Source organism: Candoia aspera, chromosome 3 (genome assembly GCF_035149785.1).
Source record: "Candoia aspera isolate rCanAsp1 chromosome 3, rCanAsp1.hap2, whole genome shotgun sequence".
Lineage (NCBI taxonomy): Eukaryota > Metazoa > Chordata > Lepidosauria > Squamata > Boidae > Candoia > Candoia aspera.
In genome coordinates this window covers 70651808-70673806 of record NC_086155.1, presented here as the reverse complement: position 1 = coordinate 70673806, position 21999 = coordinate 70651808, and the positions used below count along the sequence as shown (strand labels likewise).

Sequence of the window (21999 nt, the reverse complement as noted above, 5' to 3'; positions counted from 1 at the left end):
ACATCATTCTGGTGATCAAAATGATAGATGCTTCTCTGTCCTGTAAAGACTAGGATTACCAGACCTCCGGCAACAGGAGGACATGTCTTCCTCTTTGTCATGTCCTCCATCCAGCAGGCATAGCCTTAAAATCAAACATTGTCTGGCTTTTTGAGTATCTTTTTTTAAAAACTGGACTGTTTTCACCACAGTAGTCATTCCAACTTTTTGTGTATTATGATCTTATAAATTGTCTGCTTTTTTCTTTACCTCATCCGTCAACAGACTCAACAGCATAGAGTTTTGTTAATTTAATTTATTTCCTGATTCGAGCAATTGGCTTCAGTCTAGCTCCTTCAAATCTATGATCACTGTAGTCTGTATATCACAAGACCCATCATATGTTTCTATGGTGAAATTTAAAAAGCACATTGTTGTTGATTCTATATTATCGCTAGCATATGTTCTTGAAAATAAAGATTTGTTGGAAAAATATTGCAATTGAAAAAGCAGCCTTTCTGATGCTGGAAAAAAAGTAGTTTCCTATACATGTAGCCCTCAGTACATTTTTTTTTGCAGTTTTTTGCTGTAATTTTTGTCACAGAAGCCAAGAAAAATAGTTAGTGTGTTTTCCTTTTCCTTCCATTTGCCCTCCTTTCTAATTGTCTGTGTCTTCCTTTGCCTGTTCAGATATCTGGTAACCCTAATCAAGACCCAGAAATCATTTACAGTGAGGTACAATTTGAGAACAATTGTACAGTGCAATCAGCGCTTACAAACCAAATTTCATGTACAGCTTTCAGAATGTTTTCCCCTACATTTATGACCCTGTAACCAGGGTGACTGGCTGCAGTGCTAATCTTTACAACACCTGGAGCACTGGAGAAGCCATACAGAAGATTCATGGAGGCTTACAATCAGAACAGAGCAGGTTTAGAACAATCTATTCTGCCCTAGGCAATGAATATCCATTCTGAATTCCATCTCAGGATTTGCATTTAGCCAGACTGAACCTTTCTTTAAATCAGTAGTTAGTGCTAGTGTAGAAAGGTGACAAAATTCTGCTCACTACAGGTTTCTCTTGACCCAGGATACACACCTAGGATAGACTTAACCTATAATTGCTTAAGCAATTAGAATTAATAGCCTATGTGCTATATGAACCATGAAAAGATAAATATTAGAACTTGTTATTTTTAAAATTGTAGTTTTATTGAGCGTTTCTGAAAAAAGAAGAAAAGATTGACATACAAAAGGAAAGGAGAAAAAGGAGTAACGAAAATTGTACACAAAGCAAACAAAATTTACAAACATAAAAATAGGTTAAAATGTTCAGTGTTTTGTTAATTAGTTTTAAGTAACAGAATATGATATATCCTTTTGAAAACTCATATCAATATAAAATCCAAGCAATATATAAACAACAGTACTCAGCACGGTATAAATCATAAGATTAAAATTTAGAATGAATTCTATCCAAGCTACTGAAGATATGTTATGCTGTAGCAGATCTTTTAAAGATATAATATTAAAATTTTATGTTAAGAGAAACCCAAACTCAAGCCCATATATAGAATTATAATCCAAAAATAGTTTTCAGATTAAGTTTATGTCAGATTTACTTTCTGTTATAAACTAGAATTTATACCCCAGCTCTTGGATTTTCCCTTGCTCAGTTTAGTTGTACTTGTTAACCAGTTCATCAATAAAGAAATGTATTGTTTACCTATATTAAGTGTTGACTTTGCATCTTCTGAATTCATTACAATAATAAATGAAGCAGGCTTAAGGGATTAAAGGCTATACAAAACAATGATTTCAAAGAAATGTAATCTAAATTATCCATTACTCAAAACAGCCATGTGTAGTGAGCATATTACAATAATGGTGAACGTATTTAGGAAGTACTTCATGACAGCAAAGCATGAGAACAAATATTACAGTAATAGGCCATATTTCTAGTTTTCCCTGAATATGGGCACAGCAGCACACCATCTTTCCAAGATGGATGAAACACTCCAGTAGCCAAACAAAAGAAAAGAAAAAATGCTTTTCTAAATTAGTCTTTAGTTGCTAATTCAGTTCCTTATGCACCAATTAATTTACAAGTCAATCGTTGTTTCTCTGACATGATAAAAGTTAATTGTTGAACAAACAATTCTTTAACATTTTTATTTCCTATTTTTATCTTTGCTAGCTAATAGCATTAATAAATAAAAATTGAAATCCTATTTTTATCACAAACTTCTTTGTTTTCCTCTTTGCTTCTCTGTTACATCTTTGTTAGAAAACCAAATCCATTGTATCTTTTGTATGTTTGTTGTAAAACCAAAATAGTTGCCATTTAATTTTTCGTATGCATAAATACATTTTTGTTAACAATCAATATAATCTTTGAGTTAATTAATTTAACTATTTTCAGCATAGAGCAGAAGTAAGGGGAAAGGTTGCTAATTTTCCAAGGCTGTCACTTCCTATAAGGCAGCCTTTCTCAACCTTTTGACCCTGGAGGAACCCTTGAAATATTATTCAGGCTTCGGGGAACCCCTACACATTAAGGCCACAGGGTACAAACTTATTATATTAGTTCCATGTGTAGGCTTGTATATAAGTGTTCTTAAACTAAAAATAAATAATGAAACTTACCTCTTTAACGTGAAGTAGTCTGAATTTGAAATAATTTTTTAAATAAATTGTGATCTCCCAGGGAACCCCTAGTGACCTCTCATGGAACTATAGGGTTCCACGGAACCCTGGTTGAGAAACTCTGTTATAAAGTACATGACCAGCAAACAGGTATCTTTTAACATGATTAATTTGAGGACAAGGGATTTTTTTCCATTTCATTTGAGTTTTCCGTTCCAACCCCCTCCCTCCCATTGTGACTCTTAGGGTGGCAGGATCATTATAATCTTCTGTTGTCCTTATAACTATTACTATACCATTCTTTTCCTTTCTTGGCTTATATGGTAGCCTTAAATTTTGAGTTTTGCGTATCATACTTCAAACAGTTACTCACATTTATCAAGTAAGTTCTGAATGATTGTCATGAAAATTAACATTAAAGTAACAAAATGTATATTGGGATCAGGCAGAAAATATTGAACAAGCACAAATGCTAGACTTAACTCATCTAAATTGCCTGCCTGCCATTATTAAACTCAGGTTCTCTCATGTCCAAGAAAATAATGATTTTGACTGTGAGGCTGTCACCCCACCCGAAAATAGTGACAAAGGATTTATCATTAATATTTATTCTGAACCCTTTCATAGTAGAAATGAGAACTGTACAAATGTATGAAGCAGTGTATGGATGTGATGGAAACAATGATGGTTTGCAAGGACAGAAAGACATAAACTAGATTTAGCTATGTTTCCTTTCCTTTTTCTTTTTCTTATCTCATGTCTTTACTTCTTTGGCTTATTACTTCTTATTACTTTTCTCCACTCTGCATAATATTTTCCACCCCTGAAAGAGAATAACATCATGGACATTTATGTATGTAATAAATCCTTGCAATGAAGTACAGTAAGCTTATCTAAAAGACCTTAAATAACCCTTTTCAGTATTGTTGGCACATTCTCATGGTTCAGTGGACAAGCAAAACAGTCTTTTAAAAAAATGCACAAACAACGAAACAACAATACAGCTAGTTAATCCTCACTAGTTTAATGAGCTGTGCTCTGAAAATCAATAAGGCTTCTAAACCTTTTGCACAAAATGTTACAGTAATATTCATACCAAAATGTAAGCAAACAGAAAGATCACTTTCTAGATGAAATCTTGAAGACTATATACAGCTCCAAAACAATTCAGCATTCACGACATCTAGCTGGTTGTCAAGGAAACTTGTGCTTAATCATAGTAATTCTCTTTTCTAAACTAAGCTATCATTTATATTGCCCAGAAACAGTAGATTGTAATTAAAAACTATTTTCCTATAGACTATATTTGATGTTATAAACAACTCTGGTCTCTTTTTAATCTTTTTAAAAAATGCCTGTTTGCTCTTAAGAAAAGTGTTACAGATATTAAGGGCAAGATAGATGAATGGGTAAAAATATTAACCTTCTGAGTTACCATATATCCATGAAAGCAATACAGATCAGACTATATTGCTAAAATGTATAGACTAAAGGACTGTTTCTCAGTATTTAAAAAGCTATATTCTACACTGCTAAATGTATAATCTCAGTGTAATTAGAAATTAATACAGTCCTTACACCAATTCCACACTTCTTTATTTATGTAACTATATGCTAATATAATTCTGAGATTATTTGCTTCATATTGTGATACATGCTTGACATACATTTTGTTCTTTATTTATTTGTTTAATTTATTTATTAAACAAATTTATAAGGCCGCCCAACTCACACACAGTGACTCCGGGAGTCTTACAGAATTAAAAACTATAAAAACAAAATATATACCGCACAGTGGCAGCAAACACATTCATATCAGCCACTTGATATATGCTCTAGAATTTTGTTCATTTTAACATCCTTCTTCTGAGTATTGCTTTTCTCACTAAATTTCCATTAAGGATAAGAAGTGGCAAGGAAATATTCTACAAAGATATTTAAATGCAGAACTTCTGTGCTATCTGTGCACGAGAATCCTTGCACAAACACTTAGACAAAATTTATCTCTGCTCATCATCCCTATTCAATATCCCTTAGTATTTTAAAGGTTTGTATTTCTTTTATTTTTGTCTTTAGTAATCTTGAATTTTATCTGGACAGCCTCTCTAGTTATGATGCATATTCATGAACTGTAGGCTGTTTAGTAAAAAATATATATGGAAATCTCAAATCATAGGAAGTTCTCTAAAATCTTTCCAGAATTTGAATTCTAGAAAGGGAAAGCAAATCTTTATCTGGCTCTCTTAGAGCTTCAGAACAATTGACCATATTAAAGACGGGGTTAGGTCTCCCTGGCCTCTACATCATGGTTGACTGAATTAATTCTACCACAGCATAATTGGTTTCACCATATGCCAGAAAAGAGTATAAACGTGGACCGAACTATATAAAACCTTGGCTTGGACAATTTCAGTATCAGAACCTCCAAAATGCCCTAGGCTCTTTGAGATGATACCAGAAGGACAGAAGGATGGGTATGTATATCTTTGTACCATCAAAATTTCTTTTAAAAATGGTACTCCTGCTGCAACGGAAATAATTAAAATCAAGTCCAAAGCTAGTCTAAAGTTTCCCATGATTCAAGTTCATGGCGTAGGGCAAGAAGAAATATCAGTCCATTTCCCTGTCACTTCTCATTTTACTGTTTTGCCCTTTCATCCTCCATCCCCCAAATAACTATGGATTTATATAACTTATCTCTCTCAAGATATTTCTGTGGACATCCAATAAAATTAAATGCTTAGACTAAATTTAGAAATTTCTACAAAGAACATTCTAAACATAACTGAGAGACATTTACTGCAATTCTTAAATGCTATCTCTGAGTTTGAATCTGTGGTCTTATTTGCCAGGGTTGCTCATTAAACCTTGAAGAGAAATTTCTAGATGTACAGACTTACAATTGTTTGTTTTCAAGAACTGTTTACAGATCCAGTTGTCTCCTTCCACACTCCAATATATTACAAATGAAACTGAACATTAAGAGACTTTCAGTTTATGTAAACTTTAAGTTTCCCTATTGTCCCATGTAACTGAGGGTGCACCACAGAATGCACCTGAAATCCTGTTGAAGAGAGGTGCTAAGCAAGTGCTTAGAAGCATGCTTTTACACTTAAATTACCTACAGGGTGCTTCATTAAATTACTACTTGATACCTCCAAAACAAAGAATTTCAGGGAATTACTGAGTATGCAACAATAATAACATAGTTTCAACCACCAAACCTGAAGTGAACAAGCAAACACTGGAAATCTCTATGACATCTGAGATACCAGCAGTCATAGTGTTGGTCTTTTATCAAGTTTTCCTTAAGAAATATTAAGTTACAATATATATTCATATCATGCATATGAAAAATATAGGATAATATTAAATTGATTAAATTTAGAGGCCAGCCAGACAACTCTGGGTGGCTTACATATTAAGATAAGAGACAGAAAAAACCAAACTCCTGAACATGAAAACTCCTGAACATTTGGAAGGAGCAACCACAAGACCCCACCAAAAAACTACCCCCAAAGAAAACACAACAGGGGCTAAACAGCCTCCCTAATCCCAGGCTGGGAGCAAAGCCAACTTCTCAATTACTTGTTGATCTGGTAGCCCAAGTTAATAAACAAGAGTAATAAAAATTGATTTATGGCTTAATCCAATTTTTTTTCCGGATTCTGCTCTGTATAAGTTTTTATTTTAACATTTTATTTGTTTGTTTGTTTATTAAATTTATGCACTGCCCATCTCACTATGGAAGTGACTCTGGGAGGCTTACAAATAAAAGGTCATAAAAATCATTATAAAAGTACAAGAAATACAAGAAGTTAAAAGAGAGAAAGCCAAAAGGCAGAGAGAGCACAATTTATTCCGGGTACTTTAGTATTATGTACTGTAACTTACTGAAGTTTCTTTTTCAGAATTATTCCTTTTAAAATAACTTATTTTGCTAACTGCTAATTTTGCAGATGTAGGACTACCAGTTCTGGACGGCAACTATAAATTTACAGCAAAGAAATTTAGAAAATTCTAATGCTTTGTTCCCCTTTAGTGATTGTCCTGATTTTTGCAGCCCATCTCTGGCAGCCAGAGCTAATGATAGTACAAAACTAACTCCAAGGACATGGAAAAACAACTTTTAGAAATATGATGTGAGAACAAATGACCTGTCGTGACTTCAGTAGAGTGAGAAGTCACATTTCAAAGCTTACAGCCATGATTCAAAACATGACTAATTGCTACGTTTCTGAAGATGTCAGTGATTAATGAGTCATTTTGATGTAAATTTTAAAACTTCTTATCAGTATAAAAAGTGGAAATTAAAAAGTTTTAAGAATTACATTTCATTTATTTTTTGACACTGTTGAGGCTTATAGAAAGGCAAGTGAATCTCATTCTGCACCATCTCTGAATATCACAAGATGAAATGGCACCGGCTATGAAATAATTGTCCAACTCTGTTCCCTTGCTTTCTCAAGAGTTATTTTTTTCTTTCTTCCATCAGATATAAAACAAAGATATATAAAGGGAATGTATGCAGATTCCTTTCTTAAATATTAGGCAATTAAGAGAAGTGTTTACAAATATCAGTTCAGGTTGTGAGCAAGTTTTATCAGCTTTCTCATATACTGTATGAGCCCAGTAAATTCAAGAAATAATGAAATAGGTAATACAAATTTTCTATGCCTAGACGGCTTACAAGTACAGAAAAAAAATGAGAAAAACCTTTTTTTTAAAAAAATTCCTAAGTCATTTCTTTCTTTGTTTTCTTGTAGAATTGGAAAAAATAGAAAAAAGTATTGTAGAATATTTTTAGAGTACTAGGTTTTTTCCAAGATTAGGTATTTATATACACAGATGCTTTAATCTCAAAGTGATATCCAAAAACTATGCAACATGATGGTTTTCTTTATATAATCATTACAATTTCAATGTTGAAAAAAGTAGCACTTGCAAAAATAAGACACACTGTGTTTTCAAATGACATTGCCATTTGCATTTGGAAAAAAATAGCTGGTGGGTATCCTTTTCTCCTTCTGACCAGGCCTCAAAGGTTTTGTAGTACACAAAAATGAGCAACAGTCCATTTGTAACTGTAGTAATCAAGTTAAAAATTGCTGAAATTACAGAGTTGTTACTCAGAAAATAATAATTGCAAAATGTTGGACTTTAACTTCTTCTGTTGGCCCTGTGAGTGTGCCTTCATATCCTTAAAAAAAAGAACAAAGGAGCTGAAAGAAATCATGGTGTACTTCTTGAATGAAAAGTAAGTCTTAATCATATATTTAAGAACAACACTTTAAAATCTAAATTTCCAAACCATATTTTATGAGCAAAACAAGTTATACATACTACAGTATATTTATATGAACCTAAAATAATAAACATACTTTAGATCAGTAAAGGAAGTTAAAAGAATTTTTTCCATTTTTTTCTGGGTAAAAAAATCAAAGAAACACATGTGGGGGAGGTAAATGGATTCAAAGCTTCATTTCATTCATTTATTTGTTCAGCTTGTACAAAAATTTCTTCAACATACAATTCTGCATCTTTCAGTACCTCCCAAACTCCAAATATAGTCAATTCTACATACATTTTACAGCTCATCTGATACACAATATTGGATTGAGGATCTGACTCTGAAAATATGTCTTATGCCACAATGGCTGACAGTGACCCTTTTATTTCATTTTAAGATAATTGTTTCCTATTTTAATTTTTACTGAATTCTTTCATTTATATTGATAGCACTTTATTCCTTACATTTCAGGTGCTATGAAGAAGATAAAAAAGAACTTATTCTTCTGAGTAGAATAAAGGATAAGGTTTGCACTGCAAAAAACTTCCTAAAAATTGCTTACCAAAAAAATGCATAAATTCATCCTTAATTTGGCAGATGCCATTTCTTGAGCCCATCTTTTCGGAAAACTACTAATCCAACTAATGTTGGGAACAAGTTGGGGGTATACATTTCTTTAATTACAAATAAAGAAAGAGGAAAGCATATACAGTATCTTCCAGATCAGCATGTTGAAGTGTATGGGACAGCATCTAACTGAGCAGTACCTCTGCAGTGCACTGAAACTGAGTACCACCTATGGTATATATGCATGATGCTGGCTGCTTTCAAGTGAAGGTTTTAAGATGCATTGATTGGCCACAGTTCATGACAGCAATTGCAATAGTTTCATACCCTTTAATCCTATAGTCCTTTTCATCCATTTTTTCCCCTAATCTCAGTAAGACCCAAAATGTGGAACAGAACCACAATTTGCTAAGTGTAGAATTTATTTCCACAGGATTTGTGTGTCTGGCTTTAGGAACTGCATGAGCTCTCCTTGCCCATTTCCTTTTTGGTTACTGTTAGCAAAATATTCCAAGTTTACCATCTTGAAATGTGTTCTGCAACTTTAATTTCTTTTCTAGCAGGCGTTGGTGAACACATTTACAGTCCTTTCCTTTAAAAACGGATTATTTCACAATGGAATTCTGCAAACTAGAAATGTTTTGACTTACAGCATTTAGAGCCATCAATTTTGCCCTTCTCAGTCATTGTTCTAAAACAGAAAAATTCCACCTTGTTTTTAAAAATTGCCTCGTAAAAATGCACCAATATGAACAAAAATCTGCACATGGGATTCTAATAACTGGTATGCTTGGAGGTGGGGTAAAGAGCAAAAGGGAGGTGAGGGGAAGAAACTAGAACAGGTGAGACAATTATGTACATGTCTGAGTACATACTGTCATCAGTTCCCCACTGGAGGAGCCAGAATCTGGGAGAACAATTTCAATAAAACACATAGCCAGAATTAATTGATGTTGTGACATCCCCCATGTTTTGGAATGGCACAACACTGTTTCCTAAAATCTAACTAATCCCATGTTGAGAAATCTGAAGAAATGGAATTCAGTTTTGTTTCCCCTAAAAGGAATGGAATGGAATGGAATGGAATGGAATGGAATGGAATGGTATGGTATGGTATGGTATGGTATGGTATGGTATGGTATGGTATGGTATGGTATTGTATCCTAAAATCCTGAATCTGGATGCAACTGGATTTGGAACTTGCATTAGGAGCTAATGTAAGTTACTTTCTTTTGTTTGTAACTAGTAAAATACCTAATTTAGCAATTCAGGGACAGGATTCAGCAAGCAGGGAAAATATGAATAGTTAACTGACCACAGTGTTTCACTGAAAGGTTTCTTTCTCTTCACCTATGAAGTAACTGCACAACTTTCACTACCTGAAATTAATTCCTTTCTTTTTAAATTTTAAAAGAAGTTGCCATCTTTCTTTTTGCTCTGCTTATTAAAAAAAAACCACATTTCAAATAAAATCGGCGATAAAAATGTTCAAACATCAGAGAATCAACTATTACATATTTTTCTCAACAGTTTGAGATGTAATTCCAAACCGGCATATTGCCTAACAGAACCCATTTCGTTCAAGAACACTTCTACACTGCCTTCAACTTCAATTCCCAAACTCTCAGAAGAAGCTGTTCATGTTGCCCTGCAATTATCCTCACTGTTGCCATCCTTACAATATTCAGTACATTCCATGAGCTTTCCAGCATCCCATCTCCAGCAATGGGAAAACACAATGATTAGCATCTCCACTCTCAACCTCTTCATTGCCTCACTGGATTTGTTTATGCAGTAAGGAAAATAAAAACAGTCACTCAGTTTAAAAATCAAGGTGAAATGGTAATAAGGTGTCAAGCTACCTCTACTACTCCAGGTTGAGAGTAAGGGATCTAAGGCAGCACAGCGTGAGGATTCACAGGAAACTATCCACCTTGCAACTCCAGTTTAAACAACATAAAACTAGTATTTTTGGCTGCATCATAGCTGAACCAGAAGATAATTGACCTAGCTCTAGAAGAACCCTTATGCTGGGAGAGAGGTGCATGGCACTTATCCCAGACTAGTACAAATGTCATGTATGGAAAGGTTCTTAAGTTTAAATGTGTCCTTATCCCTTTGTATGAACCTGACCAAAAGTCAGATTTGTTTTCCCATCTTTTTTCCACTTTTTATAACAACCAGCTCCCAGCATTGTGTATATTTGATTGGTGCCAGAAAAGTAAGTAATGCTTAAGGATGAAATTGAATTTTTTTCCTTATGGATCAAGATAATGGTTTTGTTATTAAAACACTGCAGTATAGCAGAAAAATTATACCAAAGGCAACAATCTAACATTAAATTCGAACATTTCTTTAAAATATAGTTTTAAAAACATTTTATACATCATGACTATAATCAATGGAACAAATATTTTATTAAGCACATTTATTACCATCTTTCCATATCAGAAAAAAGAAGCAGCAGTGCCCTCTTGTGTTCTAAAGGAGTAGTAGGTTCTTACTACTTTTATCTCAACTAGTCAAGTTTCACAATAAAACTATTTTAAGATACAAATATATGGGTTTTTTTCATTGCAACTTTGAAAAAAAATGTTAAAATTGTGTTATGTATATATAGATAATCACTCAAGCAGGAAAAAGGTTTTGTGTTTGATCTTCCTGATCAGCCCTCTGCAATCTCAACTTCTCCTGATCAATTGGAACTGTACCTTTCAGAATTCCAGATTAGCATGGCCACTCCAATGGAAGTGGCTGCTCAGATAAAGGTGGTTTTAAGGATAGAAATGGTTAAGTAATATAATTTCTGAGAGGCAAGAATACCCATGTGTTCAGGGAATTTTTATCTCTATCTACATCTACATTGAAAAAGCCCTTACTATACTTGGACACAGAGAGGGAATTAAAATGATTTGATGGTTGAATTACTTAATCTATTTTTATTGAAATAATAAATACAGTGGCTAGTTTCTTTACAACACAAGGGGGCATTGCTCCTTCTCTTTTCTGATATTGTAATATCATTTCTGGTTGATACAATTTGTTATATTTAGCAATTAGTTAGATTTAACATTATTTATATAAACAAGCGGAGTGGGCTAGATTTGTTTTGTCAATTTACCCACTCTGCAATCAAAAATCTCACCAAGAAAACTATGAAGTAAACATGAACATTTTATGGAATGTTTATGAACATTCATAACATTATGAATTAATACGTTGGAGAGAAAACAGCAAACAAGGTCTATATATACAAGGAAATATGCTGAAAGGCAGTCCTAACAAATTATTGAGAAAATTGTAGGTTGTTTACCTGTAGTTCAAGTACGTCATTTTTAAAAGGTCAATAATTATATCTTCCAGAAAGCCCCCAGGAGCAGCTGATCGTTCTACCATCAGGACAGCAACAAAAGAAGGATCAAATGGAATATCCAAGGCCAATAACTGCCTTACAATTATTGAAATATCTCTAAGTCTCTGCTTCCATCAGTTGAAATAAATTAATAGATGCCAGAAAAGATTTTAAATCTAGAGCTAATTAAGAAACTGACCATACATATTCTAGAGTCTATATAACCTCAAGAGGAGTTTGAGGTTAATCTAATTCATTAATGTTTTCCTACCCCAAATCTAAACCATATAAACACAAATCACCATATATGAAGTCTGTTTTTCAAGCTTGGAATGACCCTATACTGCAGAACAGAAAATGAAACAAAGTATCTACCAGATACCAAATAGATACCAAATATCTATATACTACTGAAACTCTCCTGTCTGTTTATCTGTTTGTAACCTTCAATTGGCTGAAACGGTGCATCATAGGGCAACAATTTTTGAAGCCAGATAACTCAAATGGGCTAACTTAAAGAATGCATCCAAAATCTGGGATCCATGACTCCCATGGAATTGAAATTTCAAGAATCTTCACACCAGTTAGTTGTGGCTGCTTCAGCATTGCCATAGTTAGCCATGGTTGCATTATCGTGATTTCTGACTGTACTTCCCAGAAACCTGTAGGTTGCATGGTACAAGGGAAGATGGGAGGGGCATATCCCCACCCTCTTTCCTGCCTCCCTCTGGCCCCTGTATCCAATTGGCTGGCAGCAAGGCCCAACAGACAAGCGGTGATTGGCTGCTCTGGAACCAAAGCTGAAAACTGAAATCTCGTAACAGTGGTGGGCAGTGAGGGAAGGACGAGGGAGTGACTTGGATGCCTGATGAGGTAGGGCTGGCTGGGGGGTGCTTGCAGTCAATGGGTGAGCCCCCTTTCTCCCTGGACAGAGGGGGCCTTTGGTGATATGACGGGATGGGGAGTGGGAGTGCAGTTTTCCTTGTGGTCCATAGCTTCCTTTATTTCCCCTCCCCCCAGCAAAGTGACAGGCAGGCAGGTTGGAGGAGGAGGGGGAGGGGGAGGAGGAGGAAGAAGAGGAGTTGTTGTTAGAGGCTTCACTGGGGCTCTGCTGAGGGTCGTGAGGGGAGGGGAAATGGTGCCAGCCTATATTGTATGTGGAAATAAGGATCACCCAATGGGTCATGAGTTGTCAGTAATATTCTAACAACAGCTTCATACTGTTATTACTCCTACTCACACCCTTCTGCAAAACAATTTGAAGGCAGTCTGTAATCAAAACTGCTGAAATAAGGAATAAAAATCACTGTCCCACTTGTTCTACTCCAGGTCCTGATGTAATAAAAACCTCCTCACTCAGCAGCATCCATGGGGTGGGGGAGGTCAAAAACATAAAAGTGTCAGTTGCAACTGCATGGTCACAGCACTGCCCCTTTGTACATACAGTATGTATGATATTTACACATGTAGAAAAGGTGCAGGGTTTCAATTGTGCTATCACAACTGCCATCTTGATTTTTCTGAGGCCCCCTGCAGACACCCATACCTTCTGTCTGCTCTAATATCCTTACTTCAGGTTGTGGGCATTTATCTAGTTGTATGCCCATTGGTTCCTATGAGAGAGAGTTGAAAAGCTGTCTTTCCTCTTTAAAGTCCTGAAGCCTAGGAGCAAAGAGGCATACAGAGGCAGAGGTTCTGCCAATGGAAAACCGACCACCCACAAGTTCAACAGATTTTCAGCATTTCAGAAAGGAGCACAGTTACAGTTTTAAACACCCTGCAGCAGACACAAAAATAAATCGTTCAGCTTTTGAACATAGTTGTCATCATAGGATCACAGAAGTCCATAGTTGCTTTCAACCTGGTACAGAGTCCTTGTGCTTAAAAAATTCAAATGCAAATTATCCCAGAAATAACCACATGCCAATGTCTTTCTTAAGACCGAAGCTACCAGGACATATCATACAAATAAGAATGCCATAGGGTGTTTTTTTTGTCAAATGCTTTGCTAATATTAATATATATTTAAAGCATCCCCATAATCTGTAAAGTAAGTTATTTTTATTCATTCATTCACTCATTCATTCATTCATTAAACAAATTTATATGGACGCCCAACTCACACCCAGTGACAATTTCCACAAGTTACCAATCAGAAGAAGAGAAAAGGTTAATGACATGCTATTATTTCTGCACTTATTTACATTTCAGATACTACAGATTAGAAATTCAAACATTAGTCCCTTAGTGCTAAACAGTCTGGTTATTTATGTTGTTTGGGGAAAAAAACAGAAAAAGGACTGTCCATATCTGCTTAAAGAGATGCTTTATGTATTAATGTCCCCTGAACATATTCCTGAAACATCAAATAGTGTCTATCTTGTCCACAAACTCAACATAGAAGCTAAACTCATCTTCAACATAATTTCTACAAGCCAGTTAACTAAATGCATCTCTCTGATATGTCCTAGCTAATTGCAGTTGCTTCTTTACTTATCATTAAGAATGCATGAAGGTTTTAAGGGGAACAGGAAAACACATGAACCCCAAGAGGAGTTCAAGAAGGAAATGCAAAGAATGAAAGGAAATACTGAATAGGCAGCTTGACATCACCAACTGGGAAAATTCTAGAATACTGTAGATCACCCTGTAAACAATGTGTTCACAATGTATTTGTCAATGAGATTAACCTTTTCTCTTCTTCTGCTTGGTAACTTCCTTTATATAGATTATGGGGATGCTTTAAATATAATATATATTAATTTTAGCAAAGCATTCGACCAAAAAAAACACCCTATGGCATTCTTATTTCTATGATTGTGAAGTGTAAACTAGGTAGCATGGCAATTCAGCTTTATGTTCACTTAATTGCAATGCTACCTAGTTTTCACTTAAAAATCATACAAATAAGTATGCCATAGGGTTTTTTTGGCCAAATACTTTGCTAAAATTGAATTGGCTATACAGAATATAACTGATTCAATGATCATATTCAAAGAGTACTCATCAATGCTTCCTTTACTGACTAGAGAAATGTATTCAACAGGTTCTACAATGTGCAGTCTTCTACTCTTCAGTATTTGTAGAAATGATTTGCATAAAGGGATACAAGGCATGTTTATTTTTGCAGAGGCTTTAAACTTCTAGAGACAGAATTGACAGTCAAAATTAACCTGAAGTGGACTGAAAGCAACAGCATAAAAGTCAGAATCCCTAACTTAGGAACCAAAATTAAAATGTATTAAAATGTATGGTTGCAGGGTGAGACTTGGCTGACTTGATAATAGAACTTGTAGAAAACAAATCTTGGAAAAGTAGTTGATTACAAACTGAATGTGAGTCAGCAGAATAACGTGGCTGTAAAAAAGCCAAATATAAGTTTAGGCTGCATTAAAAGAAGTATAATTTTCAAATTAAGGGAAGTAATAATCATATTTATTGCGCTTTGCTCAGACTCCACTGTGAGATACTGTGTCAGTTCTGAACACCACACTTTAAGAAATATTCAAAGAATAATTTCAGAGAAAGGAGGAGTCTAAAAATTAAGTTGTGAACAGAGATTGAAGGAGTTGAGCGTGTGTTATCTTGAAAAGAAAATCTGAGAGGGAGATAAGAGAGCACTCATCAAATATCTGAAAAAACACCACCCAAAAGGACAAAACTGTCCCTCATTCCAGAGCATAGACACAGAATAATTAATTTCAGTTTCAGGAAGGCAGATTTCAATTGAATGGATTTACCAAAAAAAAAAAAATTAAAAACCCCACCCTTTCTAAAAGTAAGACCAATTTGACACTGGAGCTAATAATCACCTTATCTGGATATGTTCAAGTGGAAACTAGAGAACCACCTGTTATGGATGTTTTATTTTGGATACCTGCGCTGAGCAAGCCTTGAGCTTGGCAACCTAATCAGTCCCTTCCAACTCTATGAATTAATATATCAAACCATACTGTGCTCGTTTCATCTTGGGCCAGTCACTCTTTCTCAGCCCTAGGAAGGAGGCAAGGGAAAACTACTTCCAATATCTTGCCAAGAAAACTTCAGGGACTTGTCCAGGCAGTTGCCAGGAGCCAAAAACTGACTTGTAGGCACCAAAAAACAACAACAACCATATAACTATGGTCCAGCATATTAGACATTGCCACAGAAGAATGAAAGACAAATTTAATTCCATTCAGTTCAGTATGAAACACAAGCACAGAGCTAGTAAATCTCAAAAATACTTTGAAAGTGAAATATTTTCTGAGCCTGTCCATGAGAAATTAAATATATTACTAGGAGTCTGAGGAATAGCAAATTTGAAGGCCAGATGGTTTTCCTATAGAATCAGTTAAAGCAGATGCAGATATTATAGCTATTAGAGATAGGAAATAATTTTACAGTTTCATGTTAATTTGTAAAGCATACGTTATTTCTCAGATTAATGAATGGGAAGTTTTGTATATTGGAAATTTGCCTTCAAAGATCACCTTCGAATTGACATATTTGACATCCCTAATAAGTTGAAATCTGTTAGAGTCCAATTGTCTTGGCAAATGTGGAATTCCCTATGTTTTATATCAGCTACTAGACAGATGGGGTGTGCAATAGCACACTAATTCAGATTTGATCTTTATGATCATGATAATGTCTTTTGGATACCTGTGAAAAAATGTATGGGTTCAGCTGGTTGCTGAAAATATGATCTTCAACACACTAATACTGGTTCATATAATGTGGTTGTGTGATATGGTAGATACATTTTGATAGTTATCTTACAGATTAATTTTGGTCTGGAAGACTAATAGAGTTTGTAAAAGTTAATGATCTTTCAACAAATATACTAATTGTTTGAAAATTAGCAAGAGGACAATTGAAATGGATATTGCATACTTAGTTACCAATCTCCAATTATATTTGATCTAAATAACTTATTTCTTTTACATTTGAACAAGACATCACTTTCATCTAACAGACATTTTAAGTGATATAACTGAAAAACCTTCAGTTCAGACCATCAAAAAATATAATATAGACATTTTGACACAAATTTTCTTTCAGGATATGGACAATAAGAGACATCCAAGTTGAAAAAGATTGAAGTTTGAAAAAAAATTTGAGGATATAGAGTATGACTGGAATAATATTTTAAAATATAACTTTCATTTTGCCTTGTTAAAAAGTGGTCTAAAAATTGAACAAACAGCATTTTCTGCCTTTTCCCCAGATCAGTGAAAACTCTGCTTTACATGCTGTTAACTGTATGAGAAGAATACTATAGAAAGTCCAGGAAAAATTACAAAGTAACTGCTTCTGTGCAAACTAGTTCGTTGCCCTGGAAATGTGCTAATGTTAAGGGGAAAAGATGTTCCTCTTGAGTAGGGGTGAGCAACCTTTCCCTCAGCCAAGGGGCCGACACATCACTTTGGTACTTACTGCATGCCGAAGATGTTTGCATAGCAAGATCTTAAAAGATTATTTTTAGCTTGAATTTACTTAAATGTTAAAATTTAACACAGAGGCAGATTTACAATGATCTGTGTCCTTTCCATCTTAACTGATTCTCAGGTTTTACCTTAAAAAGTATATGAGCATAAGAAAAGAAATTATAATATAAACTCCTATATATCCACACTCACATCTCAAATGGAGACATAAATGAGATGGGGCAGATTATGTTCACTTGTGCCTGCTTGCAAAGGAACAAGTTGCACCAACAGTTACAGCATTTATACTCAAGGATTCATCTTATCCTCATGCATGGGCATCTGGATTGAGCAACATGGACAATGATACTTGCACAATGACATCATCACATAAATTCTGTGACATCCATATTTGCATTAAACATCAAGATGCAAGTGTATAATGGAGACTTTTGTGTGATGTCATCATATGAATATGATGATATAACACAAATGTCTCCATTACACACTTGTAATTTTGGCATAATTGCAGTTTGTTGTGGATGCTGCTGCCCCCATGTGCTATTTTACATTTGTGGGAATGTTTCTAGATCAGTTTTCCATCTAGATGATCAGGTGTCCATTGCAGTCAGGAATGGCTGTGTCAATTTTATCAGATAGGGCACCAAATATGTCCATTCCTGATAAGGTCATAGATGGCCATGACATAGGATGTGCATTTAAAATTAAATATTGAATCAGACCATCTTTAAAAAGTCTTGGGAAATTGTAATTGGTCCACAATGAAGGAGTAAAGATCTGCTGAGATAATAATCTCCACCACAAAGCCTGCACTGTTTGCCAGGTGATTTCTTCACATTCACAATGTTACTGATCATGATTATATATGCAACTGAAATCAAATAATAATTTAATCAATGTACTACATTTTATCACCATAAGACTCTATTTTAATTATTTTTCCTTTCATGCTTTTTTCTCTGCATAGTTTCATATAATTACACATTCATAAAACATTCATATCCTTCCTTAAATCATATAAGCAAAAGTTTGGAGTTCAGTGTTATATGATATTGCTTAAAAGAAGCAATAATCTCTCTTTCTCTCTCTCTCCACAAACACACACATGCACTTACACAGGGTGGTACTTGTTACTGTTTGCCAATTTCCTGCTTTTATGGAAGAATTAATAAAATTGCCATCACCCCTACTCTGTAAGCAGAAATGATCTGCTAGATAAAGAAGAAATAATTCTTCCACCTTTGAGAACCAGATGTAAATCCAACCCATTGTTCTAAGAAGAAGCAACTTTATACCTATCAATATTCTGCTTGTGGCCACCTCCCTTTGTACCCACCAGACTCACTCTCCAGCATGACTTTTAAGAAAAAGAAATTATCTTTTTAAACAACAACAACAAAAGCACATAAGAAGGTAACATGTTGCAAAATAAATTAACAGCCTCTAGAATCATCTTTATTTACCAGATGTCTCTAGACCCAAAAAACCTTCTTAGAAAATGAAATGCTAAGTAGCTGCAGCCCAGTGCTTTGTTGGGAAATGAGCCCAGCTGATCAGAAAAGAAAAAGAAAAAGAGGACTGTAAAAGTAGAGACATCCTGGAAGGCTACAGGAAATGTCGTGGACAGATTGATAAATGAGTGTTTGGGACCATGACTAGGCAAACCTACTTGTGGTAGCCATTTTGTGAGAGCACTCATGACATGTTCACAGAACTCCAAACGCGCTTGCCACCCTCAAAACCTATCTCTCCCATCATGATTAGTTCAATATTAGGAAAGTGACTTTTGTGTTTAAAAAAATATGTATAGTAAACTATCCTCTATTAAATGTCTACGACTTCAGCATCAGGAAGAAAGTTCTACAATTAAATCTTAAAGAAGCAACTTACCTATCTTGGTAAGTAGTGATGGCAATACTAGGAAGGGTCATTAAAGGCAAAGTTGTGGGCCTAGAAATGTTATCTGGTGTTCTTGCTTTTCCACTCTGTCGTTGAGACAATGGTGGTAATTGTAAATTACCAGAGCAGCATCTTCTTCCTCTCCAGAGATCTATGCCAAGGGTGTTACTGGATGCACTGTAAGACTTGCTGAGACGACATTCTAAGTAATCTTTAGTGTTCTAAGAGAACAAATAGAAAACTGAATTACACAAGGAAGCAATTTCATAAAGCTGAATTAAACAATTTAGAATTGCAGCACCAATTAATTACAAAATTGAACACAGAGACTGCTCCTATAAAACTGGTTCTTAAAATAAGCATTAAATTTCACACTATAAAGGAAAAGTTACATATGAATGAGGAAAAATGAAATTTGATTCAGTTCAACCATTAGTTGAATTAATTCAATTGTTTTCTTTCTTCACAAAGCATTAATTTATTCAGTGCCCTTCCAAAATATTACTTCAACTTTTGCATATCCCAATGAGGATATGAACCCTATTCAGGAACTAAATGAAAAGGTTACTACTGGGATGTAAACATTATCAGTGTCTGCACACAGACACCTCAGTTTCCATGTAATGGCAAAGAAACCGAAACTGAATATGTGTCATGAACTCGTTGCAAGGCACAAAGAGCCTCACAACGTGGATCATGATCATTAAGAAATAGAGGAAGGAGATAATCAAACTAGGGATTAACACAAGCACCCAAAAGCACCCACACCCATGGGCCCATAGGCAGCTGAAAAGAAGGACGTCAGAGGAACGAAGATAAGCCGCACCTGGTGCCCCGGAGGATACAACCGTCGTTGGGAGACAAAAGAAGACACCGGGAAAATGCCCAGGCAGCCATCAAGGGTCCCATCACGAGGGATCGGGACAAAGTAGGGTGGGGAAGCCCGGGGCAATACAAGAGGGTATAAAAAAGGCACCTCCACAACACCTACCCCGTTCCCGTTTTTCGTTCTGTCAGCTATCATTCCAATAAACCAGAAATCCTTAATACCCATTAAGTGAGTCTGTGTCTTATTGCGAAGCGAGGCTGACCCTGACAATATGGTTATATTGCTCACATGATCATAAACCCTGCTTTAGCTAAATACACGTAAAGATTCTCTTAGACCTTTCAAATCAACACAAAGAGTTGCAGAGTGGAACCAACAGCCCTATGATGACAGCAAGAAAGAAAAGTTGACTAAAAGGGGTTGAGAAAATGCAAGGAATAGTTCTCCAAATTGAGTTAAAAGGCAACAAAATTGGAAGCATTGAACTATGTATGTGTAAATAGATGTATACTGGGCAAAAATCTTAATTTCACTTAACATACAAATCAGGAAAAAGAACTTTTGATAGTGATGGTTAGTTAAATAAAAATGTTGACATTGTGCACAGGTGTTGTTAAAAGTCAAATTCTTTGTTACTGGTCATTAAGGAAAAATGTTGGAAATAAAAATGCCAACATCTTATGGAATAATCATATTTCAAATACTATAGATGCTACTTCTTTAAAACAATAGTGTAGAGCTAGAAAAGATACCACAAAGTTACCCAAAATTATCAAGGATAGAAATACACCCCTACAATAGTCTCAATGTTTGGGCCTTTAAAAAAAAATAGTGTATCAGAGCACTGTGATCAACCATATTAGGGTTGCCACTTATATTTGGACAATGTCCTGGATGACTCAATAGGAAATAATGTTAATTTTATAACACCTTGTTTTCTTTCTTCACAAAGCATTAATTTATTCAGTAAATTTATATTTGGACAACGTTCTGCATCAGAGGCATTGCAAGACATTATATTCAAATTACAAGCTTGAAAAGCCAACAATATAATTAGCATCAAAGCCTTAGAAAGTATCTAAAAACATTACATGCAGACAAACACATGTATGTATGTTTATACTTACACCTTCTGTAGGGACAGTCATTACACTCCTACTTTTCTTCATGATGGTGATGGAAAATCACCTCAATTATAAGAACTCTTTTCAATTGTACTTCTGCCTAAGCAATAACCCTGGTCAAAAAAGGAAGGAAAAAAACGTATTTCAGTATTTGTCTTCATAAGCTGATTTCTTCAAATTTAAGAATGGAAACACATAAAGGTCTCGCTTGTACACTACCAAGAAGGTAAAAATATTTGGCAAATTATTCATGATCATGGTACCTCCCCTGCCAGATAAGTATCACCTCACTGAAAAATAATCTTCCTGCAATACGACCTCCCTTTATGCCACTTTCAAATATTTCAAAGCAGCATGTGATTCCATATCTCGAGCTAAATTGTGGGAAATACTGGAGGCATCCTCAATTGACCGATATCTACTTCATGTAATACATATGCTACATGAAGGGACCTCACTCATAGTAAGATGTAACCCCCGGGGCATCTCACCAGTGCGATTGAAACTGAGAAAGGTGTCAAGCAAGGCTGCATATTGGCCCCACACTTATTCAATTTCTATATCAGCTCCATGGTGGGCAATCTCAACAACACAAACTTTGATTCCCCAAAACTTGCTGGAACACACATCTCTGTTCTGCTCTATGCAGACTATGCAGCAATACTCTCAAGAACACTTATTGGCTTTAAAAGAGCACTGAGAGCACTAACACAATACTGCAAGGAAAACCAGCTAGAACTCAATTATCAGAGAACTAAAATCATGGCATTTGCCAAAATGCCCAAGAGCCACTCCTGGAGCATAGATGGCCACAAGATTGAGCAGGTCTCCTGTTTCAAATACCTGGGGGTAGTCTTTCGTTCTGCTGGCAGTTGGAAAGCCCA

The 21999-nt window shown here is 35.2% G+C and overlaps 1 protein-coding gene across 1 annotated transcript in view; it reads right to left on the bottom strand.

Annotated features, from left to right (window-relative positions):
* Window positions 1-21173, bottom strand: part of PDE4B (phosphodiesterase 4B) — a 247887-nt gene extending 226714 nt beyond the window's left edge. The window contains exons 1-3 of the mRNA XM_063298083.1: window positions 21119-21173; window positions 19154-19383; window positions 11604-11606 (exon numbers count right to left, since the gene is read on the bottom strand). Of these exons, the coding sequence (XP_063154153.1) occupies window positions 11604-11606; window positions 19154-19383; window positions 21119-21160 (275 nt within the window). The 5' untranslated portion in view covers window positions 21161-21173. The remainder of the gene's footprint in view (window positions 1-11603; window positions 11607-19153; window positions 19384-21118) is intronic.
* Between the last annotated feature and the right edge of the window lie 826 nt (window positions 21174-21999).